Source organism: Bos javanicus, chromosome 6 (assembly GCF_032452875.1).
Source record: "Bos javanicus breed banteng chromosome 6, ARS-OSU_banteng_1.0, whole genome shotgun sequence".
Lineage (NCBI taxonomy): Eukaryota > Metazoa > Chordata > Mammalia > Artiodactyla > Bovidae > Bos > Bos javanicus.
In genome coordinates this window covers 61,248,210-61,273,500 of record NC_083873.1, presented here as the reverse complement: position 1 = coordinate 61,273,500, position 25,291 = coordinate 61,248,210, and the positions used below count along the sequence as shown (strand labels likewise).

The following is a 25,291-nucleotide window of genomic DNA, read 5'->3' as shown; positions in this document are numbered from 1 at the left end:
ATCCCAAGGACGGTGGAGCCTGGTGGGCTGCCATCTACAGGGTCGCACAGAGTCGGACACGACTGAAGCGACTTAGCAGCAGCAGCATCTGCATACCTGAGGTTATAGATATTTCTCCTGGCAATCTTAATACCAGCTTGTGCTTCATCCAGTCCTGCATTTTGCATGATGTACTCTGCATATAAGTTAAATAAGCAGGGTAATAATATACAGCCTTGACATACTCCTTTCCTGATTTGGAATTAGTCTGTTGTTCCATGTCCAGTTGTAACTGCTGGTTCCTGACCTGCATACAGATTTCTAAGGAGGCAGGTCAGGTGGTCTGGTATTCCCGTATCTTTCAGAATTTTCCACAATTTGTTGTGATCCACACAAAGGCTTTGGTGTAGTCAATAAAGCAAAAGTAGATGTTTTTCTGGAACTCTATTGCTTTTTCCATGATCCAACAGATGTTGGCAATTTGATCTCTGGTTTCTCTGCCTTTTCTAAATCCAGCTTGAACATCTGGAAGTTCATCATTCACGTACTGTTGAAGATTGGCTTGGAGAATTTTAAGCATTACTTTGCTGGCATGTGAGATGAGTGCAATCGTGCAGTACTTTGAGCATTCTTTGGCATTGCCTTTCTTTGGGATTGGAATGAAAACGGACCTTTTCCAGTCCTGTGGCCACTGCTGAGTTTTCCAAATTTGCTGACATATGGAGTGCAGCACTTTCACAGCATCATCTCTGACAGTTTGAAATAGCTCAACTGGAATTCATCACCTCCACTAGCTTTGTTCATAGTGATACTTCCTAAGGCCCACTTGACTTCACATTCCAGGATGTCTGGCTCTAGGTCAGTGATCACACCATCGTGATTATCTGGGCCGTGAAGATCTTTTTTGTATAGTTCTTCTGTGTATTCTTGCCACCTCTTCTTAATATCTTCTGCTTCTGTTAGGTCCATACCATTTCTGTCCTTTATTGAGCCCATCTTTGCATGAAATGTTCCCTTGGTATCTCTTAATTTTCTTGAAGAGATCTCTAGTCTTTCCCATTCTATTGTTTCCCTCTATTTTTTTGCATTGATCACTGAGGAAGGCTTTCTTATTGCTCCTTGCTATTCTTTGGAACTCTGCATTCAGATGGGTGTATCTTTCCTTTTCTGCTTTGCCTTTAGCTTCTCTTCTTTTCTCAGCTATTTGGAAAGCCTTCTCAGACAACCATTTTGCCTTCTTCCATTTCTTTTTCTTGGTGATGGTCTTGATCACTGCCTCCTGTACAATGTCATGAACCTCCATCCATAGTTCTTCAGGCACTCTATCTATCAGATCTAATCCCTTGAATCTATTTGTCACTTCCACTGTAAGGGATTTTATTTAGGTCATACCCAAATAGTCTAGTGGTTTTCCCTACTTTCGTCAATTTAAGTCTGAATTTGGCAATAAGGAGTTCATGATCTGAGCCACAGTCAGCTCCCGGTCTTGTTTCTGCTGACTGTATAGAGCTTCTCCATCTTTGGCTGCAAAGACTATAATTAATGATTTAATGGCTTCTAATTAAATCACGTGCACCGTCAGTTGCATCCAACTCTTTGTGACCCCATGGACTACAGCCCATCAGGGTCCTCCGTCCATGGAATTTTCCAGGCAAGAATACTGGAGCAGGTTGTCATTTCCTACTCCAGGGGATCTCCTGATACAGGGATTAAAACTGCATCTCCTGCACTGGCAGGTGGATTCTTTACCACTGAGCCACCTGGGATGTCCCAATTAAAGCAAAATAAACTTAAAAATAATAAGCTTATATGATTATGATAAAAATAAATACACTTAAGAATGGCCAACTTGTTAAGTATTCTCCAGTCCATACTGTGATGTGCTGTTTCCAATAAGAGTAAAGCCAAAATTAAAAATTAGTTTTAAAAATCCATTATTTTCCTTGCCAGGGACGTAAAAGCAGACAGAATGGAAATGTAACATATATTCATTCACCAATTACCCAGCATAAAAAGAATCATCTCACATTTTATTAAGAACAATGGTTTTCAAAGTTTGGTCCAAGGATTACTGGGTTACGGAGATATTTTCAGAGGTGACTCCGAGGTCAAACTCTTTTCCTAATTACATAAGATGCTTTTTGCCTTTTGTATTATGCTGTCATTTCCTCCAATGGCATAAAAGCAATGGTGGATAAAACTGCTGGGACCTTCATACAACCCAAGACAACTTACACCAAACTATACTGACATTCATTTCGCTTCTTTACTGCCACTCCATTGGTTTTTTTTAAGCCAGTTTCACTCTGAAATGTCCTTCATGAAGCAGTAAAAAGTACTAATTTATTAAACTGAAATTGTGAATACAATTTTTAAAAAATGTTTTGTGATAAAATGGGAAATATGTATAAAGCCCTCTAGTGCCACACAGAAGTCTGATGTCACAAGGAAAGGAACCCCCATGACTGCTTGAATTATGAGCTCAATCAGATACTTTTTATCTGAACACCATTTTTACTTGAAAAAATAACTAACAAACCATGGTTATTAAAATCTGGTTATTTGGTAGGCACCCTCTTGGGAAATAAACAAAATGAGTCTACTTCAAGAAAAACAACTAATAGTATTTTGTTGCTAATAATAAAATGCAAGCTTTCAGGTCAAAATTAGGATGCTGAAAAACTCATATCCACCATGATGAGTCTGACAGTTTCCCAATATTTAGAAATGTATCAACATTTGAATGATGTGCATAAATTCAATGAGCCAGTATTTTCCAAATGACCAATTCATAATGCTAAAGAATTATGCATGGGTTAAAAGATCCCATCAGACAGAGAACAAAGACAGGCTAACAGATTTTAATATAATAATGTATAGGACAGAACTTATTGTACCCAAAGAGAGGTCTGACAGTTGCTCTTGGCTACTGGGAGATAATCTTCAGGCCCTTGGAAATCCTGCCTGATAATTATGTTTTTATCTTTGGCCACATGGTGGCTGCTGTATCTCCAGAAAGGGGTGGAGACTAGAGGTGTCAGCTCTTCCTTAGAGGGGCTGGAGATGAGAGATAGGCTACTCAAGCAGTCAACTACAGAGCCCCGAGAAAACTCCTGGACACCAAAGCTCAGCTGAGCTTCTCTGGTTGGCAGCACTCCATGCAAATTGTCACACATCATTACCATGAATGTAACACTGTCCATGACTCCCCGGGGAGAGGACAGAGAAACTCCAGGTTCAGAACTCTGCTCTATACACCTCTTTCTTTGACTAGCTTTAATCTGTATCCTTTCACTGTAACAAACCATTCAGTGAGTTCTGTGAGTCCTCCTAGTGAATTATCAAACCTGAGGATAGTCTTAGAAACTCCTTGAACTTTGCAACTGGTATCACAAATGAAGATGGTCTCCTGGACTGTGCCCTCTAACTTCAAACACTGTATGAAAAGTTCATTGAATGGTTTCATATTTCGCATCACAACTAAGCTTTAAGAGGTTACCAATTGCCAGGTTTTGATATAATATTAAAAGAGAATATAACAATTTAGCTTTTTAAGTGAATGCTGCTGCTGCTAAGTCGCTTCAGTTGTGTCCGACTCTGCGACCCCATAGACGGCAGCCCACCAGGCTCCCCCGTCCCTGGGATTCTCCAGGCAAGAACACTGGAGTGGGTTGCCATTTCCTTCTCCAATGCATGAAAGTGAAAAGTGAAATGGAAGTCGCTCAGTCGTGTCCAACTCTTCGCAACCCCATGGACTGCAGCCTACCAGGCTCCTCCATCCATGGGATTTTCCAGGCAAGAGTACTGGAGTGGGGTGCCATTGCCTTTTCCGTTTTAAGTGAATAAATATTCTTAAATTTCTCAATTGTAATTTATAATTTGCTAAGTATCAATAAATATAACCTACAAAAAAAGCTCAAGTCCTCAATAATATTTAAGACAGTAGAATCCTAATATCAAAATATGTGACAATTACTCATCCAGAAGTTCTGAAAATCATGCCTGATAGAGCTCATGAACTATAATATTAACATTAACAAAATCACCAAAATTAAAACAAATACATTAACAAAATCATCTTTTTTTGAAGGGCTTTGATCACATACGTAGATTCTAAAAGATAGTAAAATAGTGATAAAAATGTTTCCCTTCAATTTGTCATTCCTCATCAACTTTTAACAATATTAAAGATTGATCAACATCAACTGAAGAAAATTCACTGCCTTCAACAAGCTATAGATGTTAACAATCATTTACAAGTTTTCTTCACTGCAAACGATTAGAACTCCAATGTCAACAAACGACAATTTCAGAACACAGAGGTATTTTTAAAGGCAGTCTGGTTACGTAATATTTTAGTTAAAAAAACGATAGGTTGTAATGCTATCCAACTGAACAGAAACAAACAGAAAATATAAATTAATGTCAGACAGATTAAAGAAAAATGTATATACTTAAAGTCACTTTCTTTAAACTTTTGAACAGAATCTAAGGTTTCCCCTTTACCTTTCTCTAAAAATATTAGAGACCACTTCTTAAAGACAAACCTCTGACTATTTTAGAAACTAAGCAATCAGTATAGAACAGGGGTTAAAAATACTGAATCTTAAACTAAACAATAAAGGTTCAAATCCCAAGTCCCCTGTTTCCTTGAGTATATTATCTAACTTCTCTAACCTGGTCATTTTGTTGACCATAACTACTGATACGTTATGAAGTTACTGAGAAGATAAAAGCACACAAGTAATGCAATTAGCAAAGTGCCTGACATAGATAAATATTCAAAAAATAGGTGACACTGTTAGCATATTATTATTATGAATATATCTTACTTTCAGTTCCTTCTCAAGTCTATCTACTTCAGCTCCTAAAGTATCAATAATATTTTCTCCATGTTTAAGCATAAAGGTCTCTAGTTCTTCAGGAGTCTTCACTTCTTGAATTTCCTATAAAAGAAAATGATAGGATAAAAACAAAATAAATTCTTTAAAAAAATCATAGTCATACATTGATAATTTCTTCTAAAAATTATAACAAATACCATTGAGTTTTATGAAATATGGAAAACTTTCAAGCCATAAGCAATGGACCATCTATTTCTAAAAAAAAAAAAATCAATCTCAGAAAAATTGAATACAATGACCCACAGAGGTAATACTGCAAAATCAGTGAGAAATGAATGGACAAATCAGTAAGTAGTGCTGAGAAAATTATTTTTTAATAGGAAAAAAAGCCTAAATCCCTTAGACTAATAAATAATTCCAAGTGGACTGAAAACCAAAGGTATAAAAGTAAACCATAAAATTTTTAGAAGAAAAGAATATTTTATGATAATGGGATACAGAAAGGTTTCTCAATCAAGATAATAAAAAGCATTTCAAATTTGACATAAAATTAAAAACTGCATTAAATCTTCTGTAAAACAACAAAGTGGAATGATAAGTTACAAACTAGGAAGTTATCCACATATACGTAACTGAGGAACGATTAGTACTCAGTGTATTAAAAATAAAACATTTACAAATCTGTCAAAATAAGAGAAAGTAAATTAACAATGAAGTAAGTAGAGGAAATTCCAATGGTCAATAAATTTCTATGCTTATTATCCTTACTACTATCACGGAAATATCAACTAAATCAACAGGATAGTATTTTATATCTATCATAATGACAAAATTTTTAAAACTCTGTCAATACAGTCTACTGAAGATGTAGCAATAGAAACTTTGCTACATTGATGATGGAAGTTAAACTGACATACTTTGGAGAACAATTTGCCAATATCTAAGGAAGCTGAAGATATGTTCAGCCCATTGCTCACATATTTTAAATCGAGCTATATAATAATGCCCTAAATTTCTTGCACATGTGCCCTAAAGTTTTGCACATGCAAACAAGGAAACATGTATAAAAATGCCATCGTAGTGTTGTTTCCAATAGTTTAACACTGGGGCCAATATAATTTCCCATCAAATGGGGACTGGATAAATAAACTGCAGTATGTTCATTTATACAATGAAATACTATATAGCAAGTAAAAGTAAATTAATAGGGTATATATTACCATAAAACACACTGCTAAACAAATTATATAGATAATCATATTATACCATTTATAACAATTTTCAAACATCTAAAATGTTATTCTATCTTGTGCTAAGAAAAATATCTTGAAAAATATAAAAATCTGAATGGAAATGACAAGTACTAAATTCAAGATAATTGTTAGTTCTTGGAATGGAAAAAAGAGAATGAGATCTAGAAGGAGAAACAAGGACTATAACTATTTTTGTAATGATTTCTTCTCGTTTTTTACAATCTTAAGCAAATACAGTATTGTAAATGTTAATATTAGACAAAGGCAAGTGGTAACCTCTGCTCTCAGAGAAGGCAATGCACCCCACTCCAGTACTCGTGCCTGGAAAATCCCATGGATGGAGGAGCCTGGTGGGCTGCAGTCCATGGGGTCACTATCAGAATGACATGACTGAGCGACTTTCCTTTCACTTTTCACTTTCATGCATTGGAGAAGGAAATGGCAACCCGCTCCAGTGTTCTTGCCTGGAGAATCCCAGGGATGGCGGAGCCTGGTGGGCTGCCGTCTATGGGGTCGCACAGAGTCGGACACGACTGAAGCGACTTAGCAGCACCAGCAACCTCTGCTCTATTCATTATACTATCGTCTATAAATTTTCTTTTAAAGTACTCCTAATAAAAAAGCATGGATTCTGGAGATACAGATATCTAAATGAATATCTGACTCCATATTACGGCTCTGAAATTTAGGCAAGTTATCTAATCTTTCTGTGTCTGAATTTGCCTATATATAAAAATTAAGGGGCTTCCTTTGTGGCTCAGTGGTAAAGAATCTGCCTGCCAAAGCAAGAGATATGGGTTTGATCCTTGGTTCAGGAGGATCCCACATGACATGGAACAACTAGGCCCTTGGGCCGCAACTATTAAGCCTGTGCTTTGGGCTTCCCTGATGGCTCAGAGGTTAAAGCGTCTGCCTGCAATGCGGAGACCCAGGTTCAATCCCTGGGTTGGGAAGATCACCTGGAGAAGGAAATGGCAACCCTCTCCAGTATTCTTGCCTGGAGAATCCCATGGACGGAGGAGCCTGGTAGGCTACAGTCCACAGGGTCGCAAAGAGTCGGACATGACTGAGCGACTTCACTTCACTTTGGAGCCCAGGAGCTGCAATTACTGAGCCACTTGCTCCAACAGCCAAAGACCACACACCTTAGAGTCCGTGCTCCGTAAGAGAAGCCACCACAATCAGAAGCCCACGCACCACAACTAGAGTAGACCCTGATGCTGCAACAGGAGGAAAACCCACATAGCAATGAAGACCCACTACACCTAAATTAAATAAATACGAATTATTAAAAATAAATAAAATAAAAATGAAAATATTAATTCTTCACCTCACAGGTTGTTGAGAGTAAATAAAATAACATATATAAAATGTGTGGCACCAACGAGCACTTTAATAATAAATTACCTTTTCTGCTGTCTCCTTTGAAACACTCTTACACTAAGTAAAAAGGTCTTTGTCAAATTTTAGAGCCCTAAGAAGCTGAAACTTGAAGTGACTTTAAGACTTACAAAGAAAAGCTTTTATTTTATTTACTCAGGAAGTAACTCTTCAACCCTTGGCTGTATTAGAAAAAAAATTTAAAAATACATAAACTTACTTGTAGCATTTGGTCAAAATCTTGTTTTTCCAAATACGATCTCGTAACAACTCGTCCATCGAAATCTACTTCTGCCTTAAATCTCACTTTCCCTAATCCCAGGTCTGTGGCTTTAACATCATGAATTGCCCTGTAATCAATAACAATGCATACAAATTTATACACACACACACACTTTTTAGTGGCAAAAGTCTAGAATTCTTTTTTTTCCACCAGTGATGAAAATGGACTAAGATGGCTTCCAGAGTGCTCACCATTAACCACCTACCATTTTCCAAAAAATTGCTCGTTAAGTTTTTTTGTTTTGGTATAATGCCATACAAAGGTGCAAACAATACTATTTTACGGTAATTTTAATATACATTCATTACATAGTTTATAGATTAAAAAATCAACTCTAAATTGCTTTTTACAATACTGTCATTTTATCTCATAATCTTTTTTTCAATAGCTCCTTTTTCACACAATGCTCAGAAGTACTGTATTAGAATGAGCTTAATAATAACTACCTAACAGGACGGATTATAGAGTTTTGCCAAGAAAATGCACTGGTCATAGCAAACACCCTCTTACAACAACACAAGAGAAGACTCTACACACGGACATCACCAAAATCAGATATATTATATTCTTTGCATGCAAAGATGGAGAAGCTCTATACAGTCAGCAAAAGCAAGACAGGGAGCTGACTCTGGATCAGATCATGAACTCCTTATTGCCAAATTCACTTAAATTGAAGAAAGTGGGGAAAACCACTACACCATTGAGGTATGACGTAAATCAAATCCCTTACGATTATACAGTGGAAGTGAGAAATAGATTCAAGGGACTAGATCTGATAGATAGAGTGCCTGATGAACTATGGATGTTATACATAGTTTGTGACGTTATACAGGAGACAGGGATCAAGACCATCACCAAGAAAAAGAAATGCAAAAAAGCAAAATGGCTGTCTGAGGAGTCCTTACAAATAGCTGTGGAAAGAAGAGAAGCGAAAAGGAAAGGAGGAAAGGAACGATATACCTGTTTGAATGAAGAGTTCCAAAGAATAGAAAGGAGAGATAAGAAAGCCTTCCTCAGCAATCAATGCAAACAAATAGAGGGAAACAATAGAATGGGAAAGATTAGAGATCTCTTCAAGAAAATTAGAGATACCAAGGGAACATTTCATGCAAACATGGGCTCAACAAAGGACAGAAATTGTAGGGACTTATCAGAAGCAGAAGATAGAGGTGTCAAGAATACATAGAAGAACTGTACAAAAAAGATCTTCATGACCCAGATAATCACGATGGTGTGATCACTGACCTAGAGCCAGACATCCCGGGATGTGAAGTCAAGTGGGCCTTAGAAAGCATCACTACGAACAAAGCTAGTGGAGGTGATGGAGTTCCAGTTGAGCTATTTCAAACTCTGAAAGATGATGCTGTGAAAGTGCCACACTCAACATGTCAGAAAATTTGGAAAACTCAGCAGTGGCCACAGGACTGGAAAAGGTCCGTTTTCATTCCAATCCCAAAGAAAGGCAGTGCCAAAGAATGCTCAAACTACCACACAATTGCACTCATCTCACATGCTAGTAAAGTAATGCTCAAAATTCTCCAAGCCGGGCTTCAGCAATACGTGAATGATGAACTTCCAGATGTTCAAGCTGGATTTAGAAAAGGCAGAGGAGCCAGAGATCCAATTGCCAACATCCACTGGATCATGGAAAAAGCAAAAGAGTTCCAAAAAACATCTATTTCTGCTTTATTGACTATGCCAAAGCCTTTGACTGTGTGGATCACAATAAACTGTGGAAAATTCTGAAAGAGATGGGAATACCAGACCGACCACCTGACCTGCCTCTTGAGAAACCTGTATGCAGGTCAGGAAGCAACAGTTAGAACTGGACATGGAACAACAGACTGGTTCCAAATAGGAAAAGGAGTAAGTACATCAAGGCTGTATATTGTCACCCTGCTTATTTAACTTATATGCAGAGTACATCATGAGAAAGGCTGGCCTGGAAGAAGCACAAGCTGGAATCAAGACTGCCGGGAGAAATATCAATAATTTCAGATATGCAGATGATACCACCCTTATGGCAGAAAGTGAAGAGGAACTAAAGAGCTTCTTGTTGAAAGTGAAAGAGGAGAGTGAAAAAGTTGGCTTAAAGCTCAACATTCAGAAAACTAAGATCATGGCATCTGGCCCCATTACTTTATGGCAAATAGATGGGCAAACAGTGGCTGACTTTATTTTTCTGGGCTCCAAAATCACCACAGATGGTGACTGCAGCCATGAAATTAAAAGATGCTTACTCCTTGGAAGGAAAGTTATGACCAACCTAGACAGCATATTAAAAAGCAGAGACATTACTTTGCCAACAAAGGTCCGTCTAGTCAAAGCCATGGTTTTTCCAGGAGTCATGTATGGATGTGAGACTTGGACTATAAAGAAAGCTGAGCATAATAGAATTGATGCTTTTGAACTGTGGTGTTGGAGAAGACTCTTGAGAGTTCCTTGGACTGCAAGGAGATCCAACCAGTCCATCCTAAAGGAGATCAGTCCTGGGTGTTCATTGGAGGGCCTGATGTTGAAGCTGAAACTCCAATACTTTGGCCACCTGATGTGAAGAGCTGACTCATTTGAAAAGACCCTGATTCTGGGGAAGACTGTGAACAGGAGGGGAAGGGGACAACAGAGGATGAGATGGTTGGATGACATCACCGACTCAATGGACATGAGTTTGTGTAAACTCCGGGAGTTGGTGATGGACAGGGAGGCCTAGCATGCTGTGGTTCACGGAGTTGCAGAGAGTCAGACCCGACTGAGAGACTGAACTGAACTGAACAGGATGGATGTGGGAAATAATGAACCAAGATACATAAAATGTTTAATATGGCACCACTTACACAGCAGGCTTTTAATCAATGACATTTGCAAAGTAGATTAAGATGGCATGTTTAATTTATAGATAAAAGAATCCCAGAGGGATATGAGAGACCTAAGGTAATTTATCTAGTCAACAGGAGAGCCAGGCCTCACCCCAGATCTTTCGATATCCAAACCTAGTGGCCTTCCCATTATACCATTCTGCCTCCCAGAAAAGGAAGCAGACGCTCAAGCATAACTGATTTTTATCCTTCCTGCCCTAATCCTAGGCATCAATCTTCCCTGGAACACTATTGATAAATTCCCTTCTTTTTATGGTAATCACTATAATATCTTTTGTTTACAGGATACATAAGAAAACTAAAACCCCTCTGAATTCTAAGGACATTGAGATTTTCTACTGGGAAAACAAGCCTAAATGAGGCACCAAGTACTCTTAAAACATCTGCCTGAGAGATCTTAAGCAAGTTACTATGGAGTCTAAAATTCTTTATCCATATAAATATAGATTTATAGATGAAAATAAGAATTAGTGGCTGAATATTTATAAAGTTATATATGTCCAAATTGAAACAGAACTTGTCCAGATTTGTAAGAGGCTATATAATTTATTCATTTTAGAAAAGTGTATCTAACTCAGTCTTAACAAATGATTTAAAATACTCATGACTTGACTAAAATTAAACAGCAGTTAAAAATATTGATATACTTTCCCCTTATACTCTTAGTTAATTTATATATCTTAACTGCAGATAGAAAACTGTGATAGGCAGTGTTTATCATGGTTCCAGCGATCCTCTCCTCTTGTGTTCAGGCCCTTGTATAACCCTGTCTCTTTCAATGCAGGCTACCCCTGGTGATTTGCTCCTAACCAAAGAATATGGCAAGATGATGAGGTGTCATTTCAAGATCAGGTGACTGATCTGTGACTTTTATCTTGTCCACACTCAATATCTATTGTCTTCTCTATTTGCATACTTTGATTAAGCAAACTGCCATGTTGGAGAGTTCCACATGGCAAGGGAACTAAATTCTGTTGATAATTGTGGGAGTAAGCTTAGAAGCTGATCCTTCCCCAGGAGATGACTGAAGTCTCAGTCAATACCTTAACTGCAATATGTGAGAAACCCTGGAGTGGAGACCCAGGTAAACTGTGCTCAGATTCCTGACCCATAGAAGCTGTGAGGCAATAAATGATGTATTAAATCACAAAGTTTTGGGGTAATTTGTCACAGACCAATAGAGGTAACTAATACACTGCTTTAAAAACTGTATAAACTTTCTGAAATAACTAACATTTATTTTTCCAACAATTTAATATATAGATCTTCACTATTTCAGTTCAGTTCAGTTCAGTCACTCAGTCGTCTCTGACTCTTTGCGACCCCATGAACCACAGCACGCCAGGCCTCCCTGTCCATCACGAACTCCAGGAGTCCACCCAAACCCATGTCCATTGTGTAGATGATGCCATCCAACCATCTCATCCTCTGTCGTCCCCTTCTCTTCCCGCCCTCAATCTTTCCCAGCATCAGGGTCTTTTCAAATGAATCAGCTCTCCACATCAGGTGGCCAAAGTATTGGAGTTTCAGCTTCAACATCAGGCCCTCCAATGAACACCCAGGACTGATCTCCTTTAGGATGGACTGGTTGGATCTCCTTGCAGTCCAAGGAACTCTCAAGAGTCTTCTCCAACACCACAGTTCAAAAGCATCAATTCTTCAGCGCTCAGCTTTCTTTTATAGTCCAACTCTCACATCCATACATGACTCCTGGAAAAACCAGGGCTGTGACTAGACAGACCTTTGCTGGCAAAGTAATGTCTCTGCTTTTTAATATGCTGTCTAGGTTGGTCATAACTTTCCTTCCAAGGAGTAAGCGCCTTTTAATTTCATGGCTGCAATCACTATCTGCAGTGATTTTGGAGACCCCCAAAAATAAAGTCTGCCACTGTTTCCCCATCTATTTGCCATGAAGTGATGGGACCAGATGCCATGATCTTAGTTTTCTGAATGTCGAGCTTTAAGCCAACTTTTTCACTCTCTTCTTTCACTTTGATCAAGAGGCTCTTTAGTTCTTCACTTTCTGCCATAAGGATGATATCATCTGCATATCTGAAGTTATTGATAGTTCTCCCGGCAATCTTGATTCCAGCTTGTGCTTCTTCCAGGCCAGCCTTTCTCATGATGTACTCTGCATATAAGTTAAATAAGCAGGGTGACAATATACAGCCTTGATGTACTTACTCCTTTTCCTATTTGGAACCAGTCTGTTGTTCCATGTCCAGTTCTAACTGTTGCTTCCTGACCTGCATACAGGTTTCTCAAGAGGCAGGTCAGGTGGTCGGTCTGGTATTCCCATCTCTTTCAGAATTTTCCACAGTTTATTGTGATCCACACAGTCAAAGGCTTTGGCATAGTCAATAAAGCAGAAATAGATGTTTTTTGGAACTCTTTTGCTTTTTCCATGATCCAGTGGATGTTGGCAATTGGATCTCTGGCTCCTCTGCCTTTTCTAAATCCAGCTTGAACATCTGGAAGTTCACGGTTCACGTATTGCTGAAGCCCGGCTTGGAGAATTTTGAGCATTACTTTACTAGCATGTGAGATGAGTGCAATTGTGTGGTAGTTTGAGCATTCTTTGGCACTGCCTTTCTTTGGGATTGGAATGAAACAGACCTTTTCCAGTCCTGTGGCCACTGCTGAGTTTTCCAAATTTGCTGACATATTGAGTGTAGCACTTTTCAGGAAATTTCAAATTTGTCACCATCTTTCCTTTTACAGTTCTTCCCTAGAGTTTAATTATAAACAACATATACAAATTATAAACACATTATTCCTAACAAATGGGTGCCAAAATACATGAAGTAAAAACTGACAGAAATGAAAGGAGAAATGGGCAATTCAACAACAATAACAGGCAACTTCAATATTCTACTTTCACTAATGGAGAAAACAATGAGGCAAGAGGATCAATAAGGAAACAGAAAACTTGAGCCGTATAAACCAACCAAATCTAATAGACATCTACGCAACACTCCTTACAATAGCAGAATAAACATCCTCAAGTACACATGGAACATTATCCAGGATAGATCATGTTAGGCTATAAAATAAAGCTCAGTAAATTCAAAAGGACAGAAATAATAAAAAGAGTGCTTGACAACCACAATGGAATGAAAAAAGAATTAATGAAGACAGTTGAGAAATTAAACCACACACTACTAACCAACCAATGGTCAAAGAAGAAATCTAAAGTGAAATTAGAAAATACTTTGAAGTAAATGAAAACGAAGACATAACATAATACAATTTATAGGATGAAGTGAAAGCAGTACTTAGAAGGAAATTTATAACTGTAAAAGCCTATATTAAGAAAAGAAGATGGGTATCAGATAAAAAACGTAACGTATCATCTTAAGACACTGAAACAAGAGCAAACCTAAATCAATACTAAACGTAAACCAAGCAGAAGGACAGAAATAATATAGATTAGACCAGGATTCAAGAAATAGAAAAAACTACAGAAAATCAATTAAACCAAAAGCTAGTCCTCTGAAAAGATCAACAAAATTGATAAATCTTTAGCTGGACTGACCAAGGAAAAAAAAAAAAAAACCAACACTTAAATTAGCAGAATCAGAAATGAAAGAGGAGACATTACTACCAATCCTAAAGAAATACAAAGGAAAACCACGAACAGCTGTACCAACAAATTAGATAACTTCGAAGTAATGGACAAATTTCTAGAAAGACACAAACTGCTGAAACTGACACAAGATGAAACAGACAATCCGAATAAATGTGTAAAAAGAGATAGAGCAAGTAATCAAAAACTAACCAAGCAGAAAGCCCATCCCCAGATGGCATCACTGCTGAATTGCACCAAACATTTAAAGAAGAAATTATAACAAGTTTTTTTACAAACTCATTAAAAAATTAGAAGAGGAGGAGAGGAAACACTTCCAAACTCATTTTATAAAGTCAATACTACCATGATACTAAAAGTAGAAAAAGAAATCACAAAAGAAATCACAAGAAAAGGATATTAACATGGAGAATCTCACATGAAGTCACTAAGCCTAGTATTGATTCTAAAAATGCTCAACTTCTAATCTTGATCTAGCAGGTAACTACTTTTTAAGAATAAACATGTAGGGCTTAGAATATAAATATAGTAATCACATACTCATTTGTTTTAGTGATGTAGATACAGAGGTCATTCTTAAAAGACTGAACTTTTAATTATAACTTTTTTATTATAACTTTTAATTAAAAAGATTTTAATTATAACACAAGAAAAACACATTCTTAGAGTTAAATATGTGTGTGTGTGTGTGTGTGTGTAGATTAGTAGAAAATTAGAATTTTAAAGGATTGTTCCTTTCCCTTCACTCTGAAACTATACTACTGCTTAAGTTCACTAAGTTCTATTAGAACACTTTCTCTCTTCTGATTATCTATTAAATCTTCAACTCTTTATCATTTAATGATAAAGATTATAAGGAAAAACATTTAAAATAAGCTAAAATAAGATGTTTATACTAAAAAAAGTATAAATTATATTCAATTTGGTAGTCATATCCCAATGAATAAAAATCTTTTAGGTTCAATATATTCAATTTGTGGGGACTTCCCTGGTGGTCCAGCGGCTAGGACTCCAAGCTCCCAATGCAGGGGTCCCAGGTTCAGTTCTGGTCTGGGAACTAGACCTGACATGCTGTAACTAAGACCCAGTGTAGTCAAATAAATTTTTAAAAATACATATTCAATTTGTAATTATAAATATAAGGCAAATATAAATACGAAGATTTCGTATAAGTGGTTCCACATTGAAGAGGCAAATACTTAGCAAACTTCTGTTCCCATTATATGATCTAACTGTTCCTTATTTTTAGAAAAATTAAAGATATAAAAAATTTAAAAGGAAATTCAGGGAGTTTGCTAAATGCTTTCACTTGCTTTCTTGTAAGGTTGCAATGCTGCAAAGTAATAGATTAAAAAGTTCTGAAGGCTAAGGATTCAAAACCTCTTTTGGAAGAACTTATAAAACAAGCATTTCTATTTCTCTAAACTTTAACAGCATCACTGGAATAAGCTGACCTTACTGACGGATCGTTCTCCAGGAGCTCAGTAAGCCGTTGTACTTGTTCTGGCTGGATGGATCGCCCTAAGAGTGCTTCCGTGTTAGTGTAGATGAGGAATGCTGAGACCACGCCTAATAGGGTGCCCACACCCAAAGAACCAAGGCTGTCATACAGTGGGTTGCCTAAATAAAAGCACATAAGAAGTCAGTAAATTAACATGTTCTATTTCAATGAGCTTTAGGGAGCAAAGAACCTGAATTAGTAAATCAAGGGACCTGAAATTCATTCCTAATTCCTTTAATGACTTTCTCCTAATAGTTTTACTATTCTACAAAATAAGAATGCTACAACTTGCTGCATGTTACATAAAGAGTATTATGCAGTTTAATTACTTATGATCCATTACTTGCACCTGGTTACATGGGTTAGGGTTCAGAGCATTTTCAAATTAGAGACATGATATATATACGAAAGTAATAGAGTCCATTTCTTTTTTGATATGTTGGTAGCACTTTTCCTAGTTGACAAAATAATTGTAGGATCAACAGCTAAAAAAAATTTTTGTGTTTTGTCTTATAAAGATTCTGTGAAAGATTTAAGCCATATAAAAAAATACGTTTGAGGCACTTTTATCTCTTTCAACCAAGAATGATAACATAGGTAGTAACATTCTTAGATACACAAAAAGAAAGCAGAAAGCAAATGGAAGTTCATTTGCATCTAACGGCTACCTTAAAGCAGTGGTTCTCAAAATGCAGTCCTATGACCGGCAGCAGCCGCAGCATCACTGGATAACGTGGCAGTGATGCAAATTCTCAGGTCTCGCTCAAGACCTTCCAAACCAGAAATCTGCAGCAGGGGCCTAGCATTCTATGCCTTCCCAATCCCTCCAGATGATTCTGATTGTAAAGTTTGCCTTAGGCTGTTAGGGCTTTATTCTCTTCCAGAACCTGTAAGAGTTGACTTATTACCTATGAATGTATCAATAAATATTATACTTTAAATCTTTATAATAAATTTTACACACAAGGTTTTTATAATTAAGCATTTATTCCATAGATCAAATGTCAGTATTAAATTTAACTACCTTAATGCTTGATAAAATATGCATGTTTTACTAAAAAAAAAAATCTCAATTTACATTAGTTTTATTAACATATGGTCAAAATATAACACTAAAAAGGGATGACTTATTTTGTACTACTAAAGTATACAAATATGATCCATTTGTAAAACATAATCCATTAGGAAGTTTGTAATTATAGAGTTTCAAATCAAATACTGTTCTTCTTTAGAAATCTAAACTTAATTATTTTTACTTTCAAATATACATTTTTAATAAGTGAATGACAATAAAAATGAACAGAATTATTAGCTGGAAAATATTTTATTTCCTGGCATGTCATTTAATGTAAATGACTTAAGTAATTAAATAAAAATTAAGGTGAAACTTTAATAATACATACTTGGTAGAACGAGATCTTTATCTTGATTTTTTTTCAACCTTGTTTTTTTTTTAATTTATTTTTAACTGGAGGAAAATTGCTTTACAATGTTGTATTGGTTTCTGCCATACAATAACAGGAATTAGCCATAAGTGTAAATATGTCCTCCCTCATGAACCTCCCTCCCACCTCTGATCCCATCCTACCCCTCTATTAAAAGTTGACCTATTCATCAAGTCATACTTTCCTTAAGCCTTACATTTTGCTAAGAAATTATTTATGTCTGCTGCTGCTGCTGCTGCTGCCGAGTCGCTTCAGTCGTGTCCGACTCTGTGCGACCCCAGAGACGGCAGCCCACCAGGCTCCCCCGTCCCTGGGATTCTCCAGGCAAGAACACTGGAGTGGGTTGCCATTTCCTTCTCCAGTGCATGAAAGTGAAAAGTGAAAGTGAAGTTGCTCAGTTGTGTCCGACTCAGCGACCCCATGGACTGCAGCCTACCAGGCTCCTCTGTCCATGGGATTTTCCAGGCAAGAGTACTGGAGTGGGTCACCATTGCCTTCTCCGTATTTATGTCTAAAAAGTGTCTAAAATGGTAAGGTCAACTAGAAAAACAATCAAAACATTTAGGAATATTTTGGATCACAGTGAAAATCAGAAAATGATGGTTTAGTCTCAATATGCACATTCAAAATGAGAAAAATCTATTCATACTTCAGACTATGTTAATACTGCAGAACGGTGGAAGCTCATTACCTAAAATTATTTTAAATATGCTAGGACAAACAGGAAAGAATGGAAATACCATTCCAAGAGAATTCCAACCTCAGAAATTTAGTTTCTTCATAATAATTGGTTCATTTATTTTAGAAAATAAAAATAAAATGGTTTATCTGTCTTATTCACCTGTGCTGCACTGGCCTTCAAAACATTTAACTAGCTGCCAGAATAAGGATGGAAGCAACTAAAGAATCAAGGAAACAGGAAAGCAAAAGCAGTTATTATTGGCACTAACAGTGGAGAAAGACAAATGAATGAGCCACAATGTATATTTATTTTAAACTTTAGAGTTTATTAAAGTTCTCTGTCGTATATTATCTCAAACCTGTAAGGTCACTAGGACAAGTATCACCAATATCTACACATAAAGAACTTAAAAGCTCTGAATAGTTGTGTAATTTACTAAGTCACAGCTAGAAAGGTTTAGAGCATTATAGAAATGCTCTATTAGCAGCTTTCTTTATTTCTAAGAGAAATTTCTAACTCAGAAATCTGAATACTTTTACTATCTTATTTGTCTTATACAAACAGTTAGTATGAAATTCACATTTAACAATCTATTGATTTAAACTTTTTCAATGATAAAGAAGGAAAATTCCCACATATTAAAGGATTATTTAAGTAGTACAAATAAATCACCCATAATCCGAGAAATATTTACCTGTTATGGAGGTAAGGCCCATACAAGTGGCTGCTATTGTCACTCCCAACACAGCTGCAGTATCCTCCAGTAATATAACATTTGTACTAGGATCACGACTTTCCATTACTTAGTCATTGGGGTAGAGACAAGAAAAGAAAATTTTGAAATCTTAATTTGATGTTTTCAGGTAACATAAAATGTCCATTAATTTAACTTAATTTAATTTGAATTAAAAGGGAGTTCCCTAGTGGCCCAGTGGTTAGGATTATAGGCTTTCACTGCTATGGCCCAGGTTAAATCCCTTGCTGGGGAACTTAAATCCCATAAGTTGTGCCCAACGGCCATTAAAAAAAATTTTTTTAATGTATAAGATCCTGACTTTTAAAACTGTTCAATATAAATATAGTTACTTGATTTAAATGTTAACAATAACTGATATGTAAAGTCAAATTACTTTCTCAAGTTACGTAAGCATACACAGAAATATCCAAATATAAAGCACTCCTATTCAAATTACACTACATTTTTCTTTTTAAAAGAGCTAATATATAAGAGCCATAGGGAAGACACTGAGATATATTTTGTACACATCTATGTGGAACAAAGCAACAGTACTCGGTGATTTTAGGCAAATAACGATGATGATATAATACACCTACATTTCTAAAGTACATACCATACTTGTAAAATGACATTCCTTTGGCCCGAGCACTCCTACGAAGCTCATTTACAGCAACAAGAAGTGTTGCTGAAAGAAAAGCACTCATATCAGATGGAAGAAACTTCATGCCTCCAAACTTTAAAGATGGCATCTCAAAAGATAAATAAATAGGCACAATGCTTTAATGCTAAGAGCTGTCAATAGGAAAAGTTCTATATTAAACTAGCCATTATCAAGAACCCCAGTTAATCATTATAATAAAATGAATCCCATATTTTTAGCCACCATAATTTAAATATCATTACCATCACAACAGCCTTAATTTATTAGAAAACGATTAGTTGTCAGGTACCACACTAAGCACAATCATTTTTGAGACTCCCAACCTTTTGAGGCAGGTGGTATTATCAACATTTTACAAGACTGTCAAAGATGAAGTGATAATGCATAGAAAACGACAATGTTTCAAAAGTAAACATACTATAAGTAGAGCAGCAGATAAGGCAGTTTCATGCATGGTACTAGCACTTCTCTGTCATATTACTTCTATAGCTGAAACTTTCAAAAACTTAAAAATACTTGTTCTGCAAAAAGGGACAGCCTTCCCAGGTTAACATTACTAAAGCCTGATTCTTAAAAACTCAAATGTTCTGATACTTAAGAACAAGAACAAAAAAAGCTTTTCCAAATTTGGCCTCATCCATTACAGGAATCAACATAGTACATTATACAAAGAATTTCCTCCCTCAAAGGAGACAAAACTTTATTCTTATTTCTACAGTTTTCTTTAACCAAGAGAACTTATTATTAATAGCAAACTACAAAAATGGAGTATAGATTATTAAGAATAACAAAATTCTGGGATAGTACGTACCTCCTTCAGATACTAATGATCCCGCTAAAATACAGTATGCCTAGGAAATAAATATTAAAATAAAGCATAAGTTAATATTTCACTAAAGAATTATAACAGTCCATGCATAAGCTTAATGGAAGGAAACATCAATTCAATCCTAATCAGATAAGAATTTTGATGGGAAATAGTTCAAGTGAGGACAATGAGACACATGGTGTCTTCATAAGAAGAAACAAGAGTTAAAATTTGATGACCATCTCATTTTTTAATACCTGGAAGAGTAATATATACACACACAGTAGAATGTTATACCATGACCTAAGTTAATTCATGATATAAAAGAATTATTACTTAACTGGTAAAAAAAGTTTTTGAACTTCAAAATGAACACAAACATTTGAAATCTAGGGTTGTGGATACAGTATGATCCACAACCATACCCAGTTATGTTTTAATTTTCTTTGGACGCCCAGTACCAAGAGAATTCTTTCTCGGTCCTGATTCAGATGGATCAGCAGTTATACACAGTAATCAATTTGGGGGAGGAAGACAATACCATTTTCCTTACAAGCCCAGACACTCTTGAATTAGATAAAGATATCAAGAGGTATCACTAAGAACAAAGCTAGTGGAGGTGATGGAATTCCCAGTTGAGCTATTTCAAATCCTAAAAGATGATGCTGTGAAAGTGCTGCACTCAATACGTCAACAAATTTGAACTCAGCAGTGGCCACAGGACTGGAAAAGGTCAGTTTTCATTCCAATCCCAAAGAAAGGCAATGCCAAAGAATGCTCAAACTACCACACAATTGCACTCATCTCATATGCTAGTAAAGTAATGCTCAAAATTCCCCAAGCCAGGCTTCAGCAATATGTGAACCGCGAACTTCCAAATATTCAAGCTGATTTTAGAAATGGCAGAGGAACCAGAGATCCAATTGCCAACATCTGCTGGATCATCAAAAAAGCAAGAGAGTTCCAGAAAAACATCTATTTCTGCTTTATTGACTATGCCAAAGCCTTTGATTGTGTGGATCACAATAAACTGTGGAAAATTCTGAAAGAGATGGGACTACCACTCTACCTGACCTGCTTCATTAGAAATCTGTATGCAGGTCAGGAAGCAACAGTTAGAACTGGACATGGAACAGCGGACTGGTTCCAAATTGGGAAAGGAGTACATCAAGGCTGTATATTATTATCCTGCTTATTTAACTTATGTGCAGAGTACATCATGCAAAATGCAGGACTGGATGAAGCACAAGCTGGTATCAAGATTGACAGGAGAAATATCTATAACCTCAGATACGCAGATGACACTACCCTTATGGCAGAAAGTGAAGAAGAACTAAAGAGCCTCTTGATCAAAGTGCAAGAGGAGAGTCAAAAAGTTGGCTTGAAACTCAACATTCAGAAAACTAAGATCATGACATCTGGTCCCATCACTTCATGGCAAATAGATGGGAGAACAATGGAAACAGTGACAGACTTTATTTTGGGGGCTCCAAAATCACTGCAGATGGTGACTGCAGCGATGAAATTAAAAGACGATTACTCCTTGGAAGGAAAGTTATGGCCAACCTAGATAATATATTAAAAAGAAGAGACATTACTTTTCTAACAAAGGTCTGTCTAGTCAAAGCCATGTTTTTTCCAGGAGGCATGTATGGATGTAAGAGTTGGGACTATAAAAGAAAGCTGAGCGCCGAACAATTGATGCTTTTGAACTGTGGTGTTGGAGAAGACTGTTGAGAATCCCTTGGACTGCAAGGAGATCCAACCAGTCCATCCTAAAGGAGATCAGTCCTGGGTGTTCATTGGAGGGCCTGATGTTGAAGCTGAAACTCCAATACTTTGGCCACCTGATGTGGAGAGCTGATTCATTTGAAAAGACCCTGATGCTGGGAAAGATTGAGGGCAGGAGGAGAAGGGGACAATAGATGATGAGATGGTTGGATGGCATCACCGACTCAATGGACATGAGTTTGGGTAAACTCTGGGAGTTGGTGATGGACAGGGAGGCCTGGCGTGCTGCAGTTCATGGGGTCACAGTCAGACATGACTGAGCGACTGAACTGAACTATCAAGAACACCTTTGTGCTTTAGTCCAAGACATACAGAAAGAAATAACAGATTTTTAAAAAGTTTTATATGAAATTCAAATGATAAATTTTATATGAAATTTAAAAATTCAAATATAGAATTTTTGGAACCCCAGCCTTCCCTGAAATAGAGGTTTAAAAAATTTGAACCCACTTCAACTTTCTCCTCATCCTGTTAAGGAAAGTTAACATTTCCCAAAGCTACGTGATTTGCTTGAGTATATGGAAAGGTTATTGAAATAAGAACTAGAATACAGGTTTTCCTATCTCAATTTTAGGCTCCTTCCACTGAATCTTACTGGCAACATCAGCAGAAATAGTCTGGAACTACACCATGAGATACAAAAGCTGACAGGGGTGCCACATAACCACTTTGCACTTCTCAAGGGAGCTATGGTCACAGCTGCCAAGCAGGGTAATCTCCAAGAAGTTCCCATGAGAAGAAAAAAGACAGCTTTAGGTACCTATGAAGGCCAGCGGATACCAGTGCAAGGTGATGCTGGTACCCGCTGCTGCTGCTAAGTCACTTCAGTCATGTACGACTCTGTGTGACCCCATAGATGGCAGCCCACCAGGCTCCCCCATACCTGGGATTCTCCAGGCAAGAACACTGGAGTGGGTTGCCATTTCCTTCTCCAATGCATGAAAGTGAAAAGTGAAAGTGAAGTCGCTCAGTTGTGTCTGACCTCAGCGACCCCATGGACTGCAGCCTTCCATGCTCCTCCGTCCATGGGATTTTCCAGGCAAGAGTATTGGAGTGGGGTGCCACTGCTTTCTCCCACTGGTACCCGCAGAGCAGTACTTTTCTGCTCCCTATCTCTACCTTCAGTGCCGCCAGAGGCAGCCTAGGGAGCAGGAGAGAAGAGTACAGGCCCTGAGGTGAAAAAACACAGAAGGGAACCACACTCCCATTCTCCCAATGTAGGCTTCCGACCAGAATGTGGGAAAAGAAGATGCTTTAAGAAAAATTCTAATATATGACTGTTACAAGGGAATGGATATTTTAACTACTGACAGATTATTCTTAGTACTAAAACTGAACAGAGGTCTTCTGGCCTTTCTGCTTTTAGTAACAGCAGAAATTAATAGAACTGTCTAAAATTTTAGCCAAGGATGCAGTGCTTAACAACTGTACCTAAAGAGATACTCTTGCTCAACATCATTGAATCACATGGATCTAGAGGTCAGGTTCAGTCACATCCTAAAAAACACATACAGGTGTTTTTATGTGTAATATAATCCTATATTACCGTCAAGAAGGTATATTTAGTCCCAATCATTAACATTAATATAACAAAGGTATTCTACTGTACTTAATTGTTATTTCATATTACTTTAAAACTGAGGAGGGAAGGAAGGAGAAAATTACCCATAGAAGAGATTCTATTGGTTGAGGATTGAGCAATCCCATGATTCCATGGTACCAAGATAATCCTGCACCCATCATGAAAATACCAACACCACTAATCAGTGAAGCAATATAGCGCATATTTGAAAATCCATACCTGAAAAATTAAAAAGTTTACAAGAAATACAAATTATTTCCTCCCAAAATATGTTTAATAGTTCAATGAAGAAAAACCTCTTACAATATCAAGATGTTATGATTTTATAGTTAAGTAAAAAGTAAGTGCCAAACTCAAATCTAATCAGAAAATAACATATAAAGTGGTAAAAACTGCAAGATCTTTGAAACTATATAAAAATAAAGTGAATATGATTTAATTCAGGTTTTTGCTAATCCCTCTTTCTTATAATTTGCTTTGATTTACTACAGCGACTTTACTCTTAAATACCACAAACACAGATAAAATTTATTTTTTTAATGTATTCAAATGTTTAATGAAGAGTGTAACATTTCAATTTCCTTGTAATGAAGTTTCTAATTAAATACTGTCTTACATAATTTATATTACCTATAATTTGATGCTAGATACTTTTTGTGGATTCTGTAGAATTTAACACACAGTAACTGACTACTATTATTAAAAGACTAAGAGCTTCAGTTTTCTGGGTGTTTTGATAATTTTTTTGTTAAATTGCAATTATATTTTAACAGTGTTTGGTCAACATGTGCATTACTTTGTATTACTGTATGTACCGATAAAATAATGAGTAATAAATTTAAAAATATGAGATAGTGTAAGAGGGAAAGAATCACGCATTGATACAAAAGTTTCTGGGAAATTTACCCCCAAATTCAAACATGGTACCCCTAGAGTAGATGCAACTTTAAATAAGAGTTCTTAATTTAAAAGGGCTTCCCAGGCGGTGCAGTGGTAAAGGATCTGCCTGTCAATACAGGAGATGCAAGAGACACAGATTCAATTCCTGGGTTGGGGAGATCCTCTAGAGTAGGATATGGTAACCCACTCCAGTACTCTTGCTTGGAATCTTAATTAAAATTGTTTTTTTAATTCCTTTTGCAAATATGTAAGCTTACCATAGGAAATTATCAGTTTATAGATGTGACAGTCTTCTATAAGCTTGATTTAGAAAAATTAACATTCTTCTCAAGTTTTTCCCACATAGATAGACTATATATATTTAAGATAATTTAAGATCTAAAGTAAATAGCATTACTTTCATTTTATGTGTTTTCAAGGAATGTGTATATTCTTACTGAAATTTTTAATTATGTAGATCTGCACTATCCAATATGTCACTAGCTACATAAGACTATTTAAATGTAAATTAAGTAAAACTAAATAAAATTTTAACATAATTCTTCAATTGCACCTGCCACATTTCCAGTGCTCAACAGCCACATGTAGCTAGTGACTAGCATATTGAATAGATATACATAAATAGTCCTGTTATTATAGAAAATTCTATCAGGCAGCACTAACGCAGACTGTTGAAAATATCTTATGAAAGCTACACACCTAAAAAATTTCAATTTCACCCTGTTTTAAAATTTTTGGTATATAAAGGCTTCCTGACAGTTACAGGATATTCAAAATATGCTATTATTTACAAGAAAACAGGAGTGCCTGGATTTCAAGATATATAAAGCACAGAGGCAGACTCCTAAACAGAAATAAAAGTGTACTTCTTTTGCCTTAAGGCAAATTTGATTGCTCAAATTCTACTACTGAAGCTTGTTGAAAAAAGAAAAAAATACATGTAGAATCCAAAAATTTTACCTGGTTATATTAGTAGAAGCA

At 36.5% G+C, this 25,291-nt stretch overlaps 1 protein-coding gene across 1 annotated transcript in view; it reads right to left on the bottom strand.

Annotated features, from left to right (window-relative positions):
* Positions 1-25,291, bottom strand: part of SLC30A9 (solute carrier family 30 member 9) — an 88,309-nt gene that overhangs the window by 6,256 nt on the left and 56,762 nt on the right. The window contains exons 11-17 of the mRNA XM_061420026.1: positions 23,494-23,629; positions 20,041-20,080; positions 19,182-19,253; positions 18,524-18,631; positions 15,656-15,821; positions 7,677-7,806; positions 4,812-4,925 (exon numbers count right to left, since the gene is read on the bottom strand). Coding sequence (XP_061276010.1) covers positions 4,812-4,925; positions 7,677-7,806; positions 15,656-15,821; positions 18,524-18,631; positions 19,182-19,253; positions 20,041-20,080; positions 23,494-23,629 — 766 coding nt within the window. The remainder of the gene's footprint in view (positions 1-4,811; positions 4,926-7,676; positions 7,807-15,655; positions 15,822-18,523; positions 18,632-19,181; positions 19,254-20,040; positions 20,081-23,493; positions 23,630-25,291) is intronic.